Below are 13916 nucleotides of genomic sequence, written 5' to 3' on the forward strand. Positions count from 1 at the left end.
AAGTGAGATTATGTATGGTTTATAAGTCATGGTGAAGACTGAGCTTTAGTCCACAATATAAAGAACGGGAAGTTGGTCGAAGGCTGATGGCTCGCAGGGCACAGGACTGACTCTTACAGGGAAAGTGCCGGCTGCCTGGGGGCGGGGGGAGCGCCAGCAGCATGGGAAGTCTAGGTGAGAAGCGGTGATGAGGGCACCAGAGCCGCAGGGACAGGGGAGATAGGACATGGCTGACTTTGGGATACATTTTGAGACAAGTTCGTGGATGGTATCAGGTGTGTGGTGTGAGATAATGAAGAGTGGAGGAGTTCTCCAAAGGCCTCTGGACTCATCAGTAAGACAATCGATTAGCTTTAATAATTACATCAGTCAGTTAAGGTACATCTGAATGTTTTAATCCAGGTCAGCTATGTTTTTACTTTAAAAAGGGGGGAGGGCACATAAAAAACAGTAAGATTCTAGAGCAAATATCCCTGTAAGACACAAATAGTCTTGTCCCACTGAACAAACACTTGTCAAATAGAATTCATACATACAGAAGATTATAATCTTTCAAAATGAAAACCTGTGTAAATGAAATGCCCAAATATTTGTTAAGTGTTTAGAGAAATAAGCTTACTTCAATAGTGTGTTCTCTAGACATTTGAAGGAAAATTCAAGTGGATAATTCATTTAGGGATCGTGTGTGTGTGTGTGTGTGTGTGTGTGTGTGTTAAACCAACGGAATTCTACTACATAAATTACAAGTAACATTTTTTTAAACCACGTTTTCAAAGTTCACCCCACTTGACAAAAGGGATTTTCTATCCTACCAACACATCATTAGAACTGATGGAATGGACTACAATGAACGAAACCCAACAACAACAAGCCGCTATGACTAGTTAAGTTGCCCATTAGACCGTCAAGAGTCGTCCAACTGCAGAGAATGTCCGTGTCGTCTGGGTTCCACTCCAGCCCTCCACACTTTGGCTTCGTCACCCAGTCATTCTCAGCGGCTTCGTGAACTTATCCATGTTTTCTCCCCGCTACAATAGGCCTTCTGCCCAGCATCAGTTCTCTTCCTCATAAAAACTCAAGTGCAAGTAACTTCTATCTAAATGGATTTTCATAGTAAGATACCCTTTGAAGGGTCTACAGGTCTTTCATTATGTATTTTAACAATACATAGACATGGATAAGAGCAGCTAGGTACTGTAAACAACAGAATTAAAATGATCTGCCAAGATTAAACAAATAAAAAGCATGGCCTTCAGGTCACTCCTTTAACTTCACTGTTGCTCACAATAAGGAAGATTGGACATCCTGTATGCATACAAGGGGGTTGGTAAGATTGCTTCTAATCATTTCAAGAAGTTAAAAGACTGCATGTCAACTAGGGTAATGCCAGGTTAATGGAACAGTAACTACTTAATATATCAAAAGTCATCTTTCAGTAAAAGGTCACCTTAAGATTACTTTCAAAATTGAGTTATAAAATTTACTGAGTAAAAACTCTAATGGCAAAAAGGAAGCTTGTCAGAAAAACATTAATTTATAACTGATACTGAGATAAAAATCTGAAAGTGGGGGAAAGTTCTATGATCGCAACTCCTACATGCTGAACTACTTAAGCTTCTAGATCTTTGTTGACATTAACAGTACTTTATAAATGTTATTTCTCATACCTTTTTCTGCTTCTCAATAGTCCCCATAGTCACTCTACCTAGGGTAGGGGTTGTCAATACAGGGGACATTTGGCAACATTTCTGATCATCACGACATCATAAGGACAGAGGTGCTTAGTGTCCCAGGGGGCACCACAGCGCCACCCTCCAACAAAGACTTCTCTGGCCCAAACAGTAGTTAAGTGTCAGTAGTAAGAAACTGTGATGTAACACAACATACTCCACCGTATTAACACAGTCTGTCAGCCAGTTCCTGACTACAACATTCTTTTGTTTTCCTCTTTTGAATTTCTTACGGCTATGAAATTAACAAAAATCTACCTAATTTAAGTCAAAGACTGTTACATTTATTACTCCTCAACTATGGCAAAATCACACACCTCTGTACATTATCCGCAGCATGTTATAAACTGAATATTTTCCTTTGCAACTCTTGATTTTGGTGGTAGTTACACAGATAAATTTCTTTACCAAATCTTCTAGACCTGTCCACTTAAAATAGTTGCATTTACTGAATGCAAATTATACTTCCATGAGGCTGATTTTTAAAATGCATATGAGGCCAAACTAAAGCATTTCACAGGTTTAATTACAAGGAATATGAATTCCATATGGTAAAGAACACATCTGCAAATTATTCCACATACCGTGGGTTCCAGGTTTTGCTGGAGTTGATGATGAACTAAGCAGTGGATCTAAGGAAGGATCCAAGAAATTTGTGTTCGTGTTTGTTTTATATGAAAGTTGAGCCGTATCTTCTGATAGATTATCTAAACTTAGCTTGTTTTGTCTACTTGTATCTAGAAGATCTTTTCCAAAGAAAGCTTCCTAGGTAAAGATAAGCACATACGAAAATGACTTAGTTATAAAGTTCTAAGAGGGTTAACAGGTAATTCTGCTGTTTTGACAAGAAGGCAGAACTAACACAAAAACTTGGTATTCAAGAATACAGAAACTGAACATAGAAATATATAAACAATTTAGAAATAACCTGTCAATTCTTTTATATAGATTTCCCCTTATTTTTAAACAATTTTTATAGTTTTACTAGAGACAAAACTATGCATATAAAACCACACAACTGTACTGAGATACAATAATCCAATAATTCCAGGAGATTCGGCTACAATTAAATTTAAAAATTGATAAATTTATAATACCATTGGCACCTTCATTCATATTATAAGAAAAACTAAAGCTTCATAAATATTATTAATACTTATAGATTACTTGCAGAGAATAGCACAACGGTTTGATCTATAGCTTTAATATTTACATACTTCAGGTAGATTTAGTAACCTCATATTGACTCACATAACCACATTAAAGACTTAACATGCTATAAATCTGAAAGAGGGTTTTTATACTCATTTGAAACATAGTATGTGCACAAAATTTACTGCTGTTAAAGGCTTTTGGCTTTTCATTCACTTACTCATATTAACATTTCTCCGTTTCAATGTACTTCCACTAATCTAGAGACTAGTGTTTCAAGCTGTGTTCCTTACAATGCAAGGACCTCTCCAAAACTTCTCAAGGATCAATAAAGAGGACAAAAGGAAGCCCTTGGAACTCCGCCCCCCCCACCCCCCTCCACTTCACTTCAACCCAACAATTCCGCTTTAGTCTATTTTCTGTAAGGTGGTCTGTCTGGAAAAGGGATCCTTTGTAGGGGCCAATTTTGAAGAAAATCAACATTTAACACACTCTTGCAAAAGATACATATACAGGAAAAGGCTCGCTGCAGCATTTTTTATAGTACTACAGGAGGAAACAGCTTCAGTTGGTCTGTCAAAAGGCATAGGACTAAATAAATTACAGACACCCAAACTATAAAACACATCAACATTTTAAAAGGACATAGAGCTATGGTATCAAAGAAAAGCTCTGAAGTACAGAATTAAAAGAAAACAAGTTGAATGATATGTCCAGCAAAACATAAAATACAAACTAAGATTACTTTCACTCATAATTTAATAATAAATTAAGAGGTTCTGAAAGGATAAATAACAAACTGTTAACAATGCTACTTCTGAAAGGGGATGGGGAAGGAGCTATTTGTGAAACCTGATCAAGGTGATGATGTATTTGAAATTTTCACATTTTTTAAATGAACAAGCTGTTTCAGTATGAAAAAGACATCTGAGGGGCGCCTGGGTGGCTCAGTCGGTTAAGCGGCCGACTTCGGCTCAGGTCATGATCTCATGGTTTGTGAGTTCGAGCCCCGCATTGGGCTCTGTGCTGACAACTCAGAGCCTGGAACCTGCTTCGGATTCTGTGTCTCCCCCCCCACCCCCCCTTCCCTCCCTGGCTCTGTCTCTCTCTCAAAAATAAATAAACATTAAAAATTTTTAAAGGAAAAAAAAAGAAATTTGAAAATCAGCAAAGCTGACCACTGGGTAGAGGATGGTTTGTTTCTTATACCAGCGATACTTTTATCATTAGGAAAAATGTTGAAGAGTACAGCATCTTAAAATTTAGAAACCATTTATTTCATGCCTTCAGTATTCAATCTGACATGATTAGCAACAATTTTTTTTAATAACTCATGAAGATTTCAGTGCTAATTATCAAAAACTGTAATATTCCTATTAATTTGATGGTTTTATATTAATTTTATATAAAGGAATGGCTCCACGTGGTTTCTAATTTGACAATGTGACTCCAAGAACCAACCAGAGATTTTAAATCTACTACAGGGGCTCCTAGGGTAGACAGGAGCACTAGGTCTTAGGAGACCACACAAATCTATTTGACAGATTATACAATTATTTATCGTTTATCTAGACACTGTTATGATTAATAAAGAAAAACTGGAAAAATGACTGAATCCCTATGGCTTTCATCACTATGTACTCCCCCAGTCAATGGGGGAAATTACAGCTCTACCTCAAGAAACAGAATCACTACAATGGCTTCCTCCATATCGCTCCCCACCCCGCCCCCCGGCCCCCGCCTCAAGAAAAAATAAACCCATTAGGTACTACTGATGCACACTGGAGGAAACAGTCCAGTTCAGGAGATCAAGATTACAGCAGTTAATCAGGAAATCAGATCCACTACTTTTAAAGGCTCTTTTTCAATGTATGAAATGGTCAGTTTTCATATGTTCATAAACAGCCAAAGAAGATCACACTCTACAGAAGGATCAAGGAAAGGAGAAGCAGGTATTCTACTCAATATTCTCAAGTAAAGGATTATTAAAAGGGACAACACAAGGATTATTAAAAGACAACAAAAAAGATGCAGTTAAAGAGAATCTAAACAATAAAGGTGGGAGTATTTTCTGAACAATACAATTACTATTATATGGTTAAAAAGAAGTTACACAGCTAGGTATTTGAAGGGGATATGGGAAAAACAAAACATACTATTAAAGACTGACGACACGTACGGCACAAGTATTTACACACATAATTCTTAATCTCTCAACATTTCTTGGCACACAGGTGTCGATGGGAAAGAGATCACATCGCTAACTGGCAGGAGGGCCATACTCAAGCCCAGGACTCCAACCTTAAAGGCTCAGCTCTAAAACGGACACTGCCCTCGGGGCCCCTGGGCGGCTCAGTCGGTTGTGTGTCTGATTTTGGCTCAGGTCATGATCTCATAGTTTGTGAGTTCGAGCCCAGCAATGGGCTCTCTGCTGTCAGGGCAGAGCCTGTTGAGGAGATCTTCTGTTCCCCCTTGCCTCGTGTCCACGAGTGCTCGCGCGCTCTCTCTCTCTCTCTCTCTCAAATGGGCACTGACATTATGGATCAGTTGTCTAATAAAAACTTACACTCATGTATACTACCACACACTACATATTATGCTTACAAGTTTATTAAACAAAAAGTTTATTAAACAAAAAACTCTATTCAAATGAGTAGATGATTTTTATACTTCTCATTTTTTTTTTTTTCCCCAACGTTTATTTATTTTGGGGACAGAGAGAGACAGAGCATGAACGGGCGAGGGGCAGAGAGAGAGGGAGACACAGAATCGGGAACAGGCTCCAGGCTCTGAGCCATCAGCCCAGAGCCCGACGCGGGGCTCGAACTCCCGGACCACGAGATCGTGACCTGGCTGAAGTCGGACGCTTAACCGACTGCGCCACCCAGGCGCCCCTCATTTTTTTTTTTTAACGTTTATTTATTTTTGAGACAGAGCATGAATGGGGGAGGGTCAGAGAGAGGGAGACACAGAATCTGAAACAGGCTCCAGGCTCTGAGCTGTCAGCACAGAGCCCGACACGGGACTCGAACTCACGGACCGCGAGATCATGACCTGAGCCGAAGTCGGCCGCTTAACCGACTGAGCCACCCAGGCGCCCCTATACTTCTCATCATTAAAAAAGAAAACTGAAGAAGCTGGATATTAGCTGAGAAGAAATGTAATTTTTAAAGCAGTTAAACCATTAAGAGCCAACTGGAAAATTAAGGTAAAAAAATAAATGCAAGCAATAATGAGGCCATTATAATGGCTCATTATAAAGGCTCAATAATGAGCAACATGTAGGCCATTATTGTGTGGGAGGAACAGATCAGAGGAACACTCACCGACACTGACATTAGGACAGACACTCAAGAATAGTCTGTTCCAAGTCTACTCTCACACCTGAAGACAGAGAGGCCCAGGAAGGACTCCCCCCCTGCTCGGGAACCTGAATCTCAGTCCTGTATCTCTAATACAGGGCCCTTTCCAGTACAGCACATGGCCTGGAGCTCCTCTGTGACTTAACGCTTACAGGACAAACCAGAAAGATTTCTATTTTCATGGAGCCTACACCTATCAAAGAATGTCTTCACCCTGACGGATGTTTTTCTGATGTATGTTTTAGAAGACAAAAACAATTCTACTTAAAACTTTGGATCACTGGTCTCTCAAAGTGGTAACCAATTATTAAAAGCTGTAACTCTGGCTGCTAAAAACCCAACTTTATTCAGTGACTATAATTACTCTAACCTGGAGCTGTCCATAGGACGTGGGTTTGGGGAGCACACAAGTGCGACTGCTTTGGAAGAATGAGCTTTTCCCAGTTCAAAATGTCCTTGTATGTCTTATGAAACATTTAGAAGTGAAAAACTGGGATAAAAAAGAACTTTTTGAAAAGTACCAAAACACAAAAAAGTAAATGTTAATTTTTATGGGCTTCTGAAAGGTAAAGCTGGCATTTAAAATATGTAATTAAAAACAAAACGAGTAAAACATTAACAAAAATAAAGCTATTTTTCAAAACTCAATACATTACATTTCTTTTGTTAACAAACTATACAATATAATGTAAAGCAAAATATTACTTGTAAATAGGCAGGGAACGTTTCTTCAAGCTTATTTTTCCTTTTTCGGTATCTCTTCTTTATTTTTTCAGTGTTTTCAGTAACAGAAACAGATTCATCAACTAGTGTATCTGGTAAGTGCTCACTCCAGCCTGAAACAATAGTCACATTTATAAATATGTGATGTTCAATATTGTCAGACAAATCCACCCAAAGTAACTTTACAGCTTACCAACATACACAGATCCATATAAACAAACAAGCTTTTTCTTTTTTCTCTCCAGTTTTATTGAGATATAATTGGTGTACAATACTATGTCAGTTTAAGGCATACAACATGACTTGACAGACACACTTTTTCACAAAAAAGATGTCAAAGCAAGTTTATTAGTAACTTTTAAGCATCATAAAAAATTCATTGCATGTCTATTTAGTATCAGTATATGTTTACTTTTGTCTCTTAATGAGTATTTCCTTACTCGCAAAGCAGCAAACTGTTTCCTTTAACATGAACATTTTGTTAAAAATTAAAATAATAAAAGTACTCAGTGCTTATGAGTATGGGGAAATGGCTACTCCTATACTTCTAAAGGCAACTAAAGGCAGGAACAATCTTTCCGAAGAGTTTACTGGGCATATCCAACAGAAGTCTTTTGGAAAGGGTATTCTTCAATCCAGCAATTCCAACTTCAAGGATTTATTGCAAATTAGGTTTCTGTAGTACATATTATACTAACACATCACCACCTACAAAAACGCTTGTAAATATGCTATGAATGCTCAATCTTAAAATCAGAGAAAAGGAAATAAAACAAAATTTTGATCTATGAAATTAGCAAAGAAGTAAGTCCACTACGTAGAGCAGATAAGTGAGCAACTGACAGGCTCATGTTCCCAAGGCAAACAGTACATCCCTCCTAAAAATCAATGTGGGCACTTCTGTTGCCAGAGTATGTAAGGGAACTGACTTCTAAAAACAACTACAAATGGTGGATAAACATTTTTTTTAACTATCTTTTTAAATGTAGCAGTAATCTACCAGAAAATAAAGAATCCTTAAAGACCAACAAATTAAGGTAAGACAGGAACCACAGAAAGAATTAAGCAAAGAACCAAGTAAAGCTCTCTGAAGTTCTGCTAAAATGCAGTGACCTTGAGCTCAGGTTTTCAGAGCCTCCTGAGCAATGGGAGACTAGAAGACAAAGTTCAAGGCCTCTCCCTCCTCAGCATAGTGATTAACCAGAGGTGCCTCCCATAAAGGTGATAAAGGTGAGACCCTGAGGGATTCCATGCTCAGAGTTGGCATAACAAGAAATACACCCTCCCAACCCCCTCGTCCCCCATACATCACTCACCTCCCCCTCCCCCTCTCCACCACCAACCGCCAAGAACTTGTCAACTTGTCAGGGAATTTGGTGCTGGGTAGAAAGGCAAAAAGTGAAAATCTTCCCTGAGAGTTCATAAACTCAATATAACCCTAATATGTAAGAAATCTGGATTTATAGAATACAGGTGGACCAAAAAACTTCAAGCTAAGAATTGAAGCTAAATTCTTTAAGCTAAAGAAGTACTGGGGTGGTAGCACCTCATGTTCCTGGTGGTAACAGACGCAGTCTCTGAAAGAAGCCACCTGCAATTCACTCCTCAACAAAGTTCAGAGAATGTTCTAAAGAATATGAACTCACAGTAAAAATAAAAACACAAATAAAAAGTAACATATTATGTGTACGTATGTATCTATGTCACACAATAAACACAACGAAATGAGGCACTATGGGAAAGGGCAGGAGAGGCATCTGTAGAATCACACATGTGCACAGGCTTTAATACTTCAGCTCCGTGTTACTTAGACACATAAGGAAGTAACAGAGGACTGAGACTAGGAAGGAGTAAGCTATAGAGAAACGAGAAAGCATCTTAGCACTTAGCAATTCAATTCAGAAAGGGAAACAACGCATAAGAAAATAAAAACTCAATGGATCACTCTCGATACGACACGTGAAGGGATAAAACACTAACCTAACAGCACTAAGCTATGACGGCAGAATAGAGAGAGAAGGAAAACACAAAACCAGGCTCATCGAACATGTCACATTTCTTAGGGCTTATTATATTACAATCATACTGTTACAGTCACATTAGGAACTCCTTTAAAACCATCTAGTGCTTCCTTTTAAAACTGCAATTTGTAATTTTCATTAATTCACAGGTTAAAACCCCACCTCTTGATAATGGAAGAACTCCAATCAGTGCACATGCTGAAAACATCTTTTTTTCATATCCTACAGAAAGCATTTAAAATACGTACAGCATACAGACTGTGACCATACCGACATAAAGTGTTCATCAGAACCAATTCTCAAGCTGTGACTTAATGATTTAGTGTTCTTTGAGGATCTAAGTGAGGATGACAGAGTATTAATTGGAAGACATATTTCTTTTTTTTTTTTTTTTTAATTTTTTTTTTTTTCTCAACATTTATTTATTTTGGGGACAGAGAGAGACAGAGCATGAACGGGCGAGGGGCAGAGAGAGAGGGAGACACAGAATCGGAAACAGGTCCAGGCTCCGAGCCATCAGCCCAGAGCCCGACGCGGGGCTCGAACTCACAGACCGCGAGATCGTGACCTGGCTGAAGTCGGTCGCTTAACCGACTGCGCCACCCAGGCGCCCCTGGAAGACATATTTCTAAAACATTATACAATTTGGTTTAAAATTGTTGTAGTACCCTGTCACTTTCAACAAAATAAAGTCTCCAATTTTATACCAAGCAGCTAAGACGGGCGAAGAAAGGCCTTTTGTGAGACGATCAGGAAGCACCTGGTTTAACTAAGTGATTCGGTCCCTAACCTGTTTATATTTCACTTAAGACAGAAAGAAACTTGTTTTAAAAAAAATCTCAGAGGAATATACTCTGTTGGATTTAAATCTTTTTCTTTATGAAACCTCATTTCTGTATTATAGGTGTGAACTCCACAGGCCCTCACAACCATGATCAGTAAGAAGCAATAAGGTTGTGACTGCAGCATTATTTAGGACGGTTCTTTTCCACAGAGACAGCAAGAAAAGGGAGTTAAACAAAATCAGTACCATACCATCATCTCTGTTAGGTAACTGCTCAGAAACAGAGCCTGAAGAATCTTTTCTAATGACAGATCTTTTCGTTTTTCCTTGCCCGGTTCGACTTCTTTGCCGTACCATAAATCCACCGATACCTAACCAAAAAAGAAATTGGTCAGCCTTGTAAATAACTGATCGCTCTCTGTATTTTCAAAGTAGGGTGATACCGCTTAAATACTGGGGCATTTCCCAAATTCAATATGGGCTACTTTAAATAATCATTTTTATACACAAGAGTTTGAAATGAGCAAATTAAAAGAGGTCAAAACTACTGTTACCTTATCACTAACCAAACAGGTATAAAAAGACATTATTAGAGTATAGAAAGACTGCGTGCATTTCCTCTTCTAAGCAGCATCAGAGTAAATATTACAGTAAATTATACTTATTTAGCAGATATTAAGTAACTCAACTATCATCTTTCAAATTATTTGTACATTAGCTACAGAGAATAAATACAAGATATAAACAAAACTAGATGATCCAAACAAAGTCAGTATGACTTCAGGGGTAATGTGTCTACTTAAGGCCCTTGGACATGAGACACATTCAGCTCTATAATTAAAAGCAGAAATTCTAACTCTGGTTCCTCTGTGACTTTGGGCAAGCTATCTGATTCTTAAGTGTTCCCAGTTCCCTCACTGGTAAAACAGGGGTGGCATCTAACTCCTCCTCATACATGCATTGTAAGGATCAAATAACTTGCCAGACGTAAAGCCCATAGACTAGAGCCTGACACACAGCCAAAAGTCGAACCCACTTTGTGACCTAATGGCTCCCTCAGTCACAGAGATGACCTTCACGGAAGGCAGAGTCAAAGGAAAAAAACACAATAAATGTTAGCTCCTAGAAGGAGTTTGCAGTGTCTAAAAACGTATGTATAGTAATAAGCCTCCAAATTAGGAAGAAATGAAGTGATTTTCATGCAGTGACTTGGATGAAGCTAATCTAGGTCCTTGTTTCAGATGTGGCCCACCTGTAAGGAAAGTTACCTTCTTGAGGTCTTACAGAATACATACAACAGTGAGAAAGGTCTTCCTTGCACCTCAAAAGGTATTTACAACACTCTTATCAATACAATATAAGCAGCTAGAAGATTAAAGACTGAATTGATTCGACTTAATGTCTCACTGATTGGTAAACAGACATGAATAAAGTGCCTAAAGAAAGCCTAAAAGGTCTGCATTGTGACCATTTCAGTAATTTTTTCCAATAAGGCAAATAAAATCTCATAAGCAAGAGAGATGTCCCTCCACCTCTGAGGCAGGGAGGAAATCAGAATTTAATCAGTCGTGTATGAACTGGTCTATAAATTCAGGAAGCCTAAGAACTCTGTCATATCGCCCTCACATTATACACTTACTGGCTCCTGCACAAACACTGAAGTAAGTTTTAAAAACATAGCAGGGGTGCCTGGGTGGCTCAGTCGGTTAAGCGTCTGACTTCGGCTGAGGTCATGATCTCACGGTCCGTGAGTTCGAGCCCCGTGTCGGGCTCTGTGCTGATAGCTCAGAGCCTGGAGCCTGTTTCAGATTCTCTGTCTCCCTCTCTCTCTGACCCTCCCCCATTCATGCTCTGTCTCTGTCTTAAAAATAAACAAACATTAAAAAATAATAATAATAACAAATATGGGGCGCCTGGGTGGCTCAGTCGGTTAAGTGTCCGACTTCGGCTCAGGTCATGATCTCGCGGTCTGTGAGTTCAAGCCCTGCGTCGGGCTCTGTGCTGACAGCTCAGAGCCTGGATGGAGCCTGCTTCGGATTCCGTGTCTCCCTCTCCCTCCGCTCCTCCCCCACTCATGCTCTGTCTCTCAAAAATGAATAAACGTAAAAAAAAATTTTTTTTAACAAATAGTAAATACGAATGCTGAAAATTAAAATAATTGCAGAAGTACGCATCAAAGGAAAAATATACAAACGGCCTTAAAGGTCCCAGTACAAATAAAACATTGGGATAAGGCATTAAAAGAACCATTTTTTGTGAAGTATTCACATACTCGACCTAAGGAATTTGCCACCTAAATGCACATTCAGTTCTTCAATTTCGACATTCAAGTTTTAGTTTGGAGAGTTAAGGAGCTATATTTCATTTTGTTCATTTAATTATACTTGGGAGTCCTCAATATTACATTTTTTCTTAAATTAACTAAGTTTTGATTACATTAAAAGGTCCAGCTCAGGATGATACCTGGTCTGTACGGTTTCCTTTTTCTCTTTTTCACACCGTCTGTTCCTTCCGCCCCCTTCGTTTCATCGTCCACAGCTTCCCGTTCAGGACTAGATTCTGATTTCCCATCACAGTCCACAAGTTCTCCTTCTGGAAAAAAGAGAAATACACAGATAAAATTGGAAAAAAAAAAATCTACCAAATACATAATTCCTATGTAATAGGAAACAGAAGGCAAAGTGGCCACTGAGCCATTCTAATTGTGCATCCAGTAGGTGGGGAAAGTGACAAAATGATGGAAAAGGCACCAAATGGTTGTAGAATTCATGTCGCTCAACGTGCTGTTTTCAGGAAATGAAACACAAGCATCAGGGAAGGGGAAACACACACAGAGAATGCTCAGAAAGACAACTAACTACAAGTCAGTTTGCACTTAAAAAATCTTCCCTTTGCCTTCAATTACATCTTCCGGCTCAGGACCACAAGACTGTCTCTGCAGCCTAGAACCCTCTTCTGAGCTCCAACTATAGCTGTAATGGAATATTACCTAGTTACCGAAAACTCTCCATCCAAAAATGAGGACAGGGGAGAGAGGGACACTTTTCACTGCTTACCCTTAATTCTTTTTCAGTTTTAAACCATGTGAATGTATGAGTTGTCCACAAATCAAAAAGTTAAGAGGATTAGCGATAACATTACAGGCAGTAACGACCTAGCCACTTGCTGCTGCTTCTCTCCCTCCACTACTTACTACCATTCCTGGCTCCACTCTATCCCTCCACCCCCCATCCTTTGCCTTCTGGAGCCTAAATACGGCCTTAGGCTCACACCCCCAGACATCCATCCTTTCACACTGGGAAGGTCTATACTGGGGTGCTGTGTTCCCACTCTTGAGACACAACACAGTGTTTCCGTTTTCTTTGGATTTGGGGTGTGTGTGTGTGTGTGTGTGTGTGTGTGTGTGTGTGTGTGTGTGTGTGCGTGCGCGCGCGCGCCTGTGAACAAGGTTTCCGGATACTAGTAAGTGAATTAGAAAAAAGTCTGCCTCTGTTGCACAAGGAATTTGTTGTTGATGTGCTAAGATGACCATTCATGACTTATTTTTATGAAGAACCATTTATCCGAAGAGTAAACAGCTGACAAAAGCTACAAGGAAAAGGTGCTGTTACAACGTTCCAGGAGCATCACAAATGCGTGTGGACTTTGTGGGCTCGTGGACCTAGGATGTACTTATGTATGACATCATGTAGAAAATCACTTTCAAGGGGACACGCCTTCAAGGGACCCAATCTGGAAGCTACACGCTGAAGACATGCCCATCATTTCCCTGAAAGCTGTCCTATGCAACAGTCGTCGAAGGGAAAACCTTCTCAGGCCTTTTTGTTGCAGTTCTGCCACGTTTTTAAAAGGCTCTATAATCTCATACTTTGGGAATTAATGTGTACTGTCAAGAAATCTTCCAAATTCTGTGAAATGCAGCATTTCCCAGATTTAAGTAACTGTGGAACCATTTTTCAGGTTTCCCACTATCCTTAGACACTAGAATTCTTCACTGTGCTCTGGTGGATGGTAATCTGATCAATTCCTCCCAGATACACAAACTATTTCTTCACAAGCCCCGAAACTTTAAAATCAAATTTTCTGCTTAATAGGATTTGAACATCAGTTATACAGAAGCATCAGGAAGTTTTTCTCCCAACCA

At 39.2% G+C, this 13916-nt stretch overlaps 1 protein-coding gene across 28 annotated transcripts in view; it reads right to left on the reverse strand.

Annotated features, from left to right (window-relative positions):
- The window catches only part of KMT2C (lysine methyltransferase 2C), a 288674-nt gene that overhangs the window by 57089 nt on the left and 217669 nt on the right, over window positions 1-13916 (reverse strand). For all 28 annotated transcript variants that reach the window (XR_007150131.1, XR_007150130.1, XM_047848684.1 and 25 more), the window contains 4 exons: window positions 12236-12364; window positions 10024-10143; window positions 6950-7080; window positions 2315-2495 (listed from right to left, as the gene is read on the reverse strand). Coding sequence is in view for 26 of the 28 variants with exons in the window: in XM_047848684.1 (XP_047704640.1) it covers window positions 2315-2495; window positions 6950-7080; window positions 10024-10143; window positions 12236-12364 (561 nt within the window). In the remaining 2 variants the exon portion in view is untranslated. The remainder of the gene's footprint in view (window positions 1-2314; window positions 2496-6949; window positions 7081-10023; window positions 10144-12235; window positions 12365-13916) is intronic.

The sequence above is a fragment of the Prionailurus viverrinus genome, chromosome A2 (assembly GCF_022837055.1).
Source record: "Prionailurus viverrinus isolate Anna chromosome A2, UM_Priviv_1.0, whole genome shotgun sequence".
NCBI lineage: Eukaryota > Metazoa > Chordata > Mammalia > Carnivora > Felidae > Prionailurus > Prionailurus viverrinus.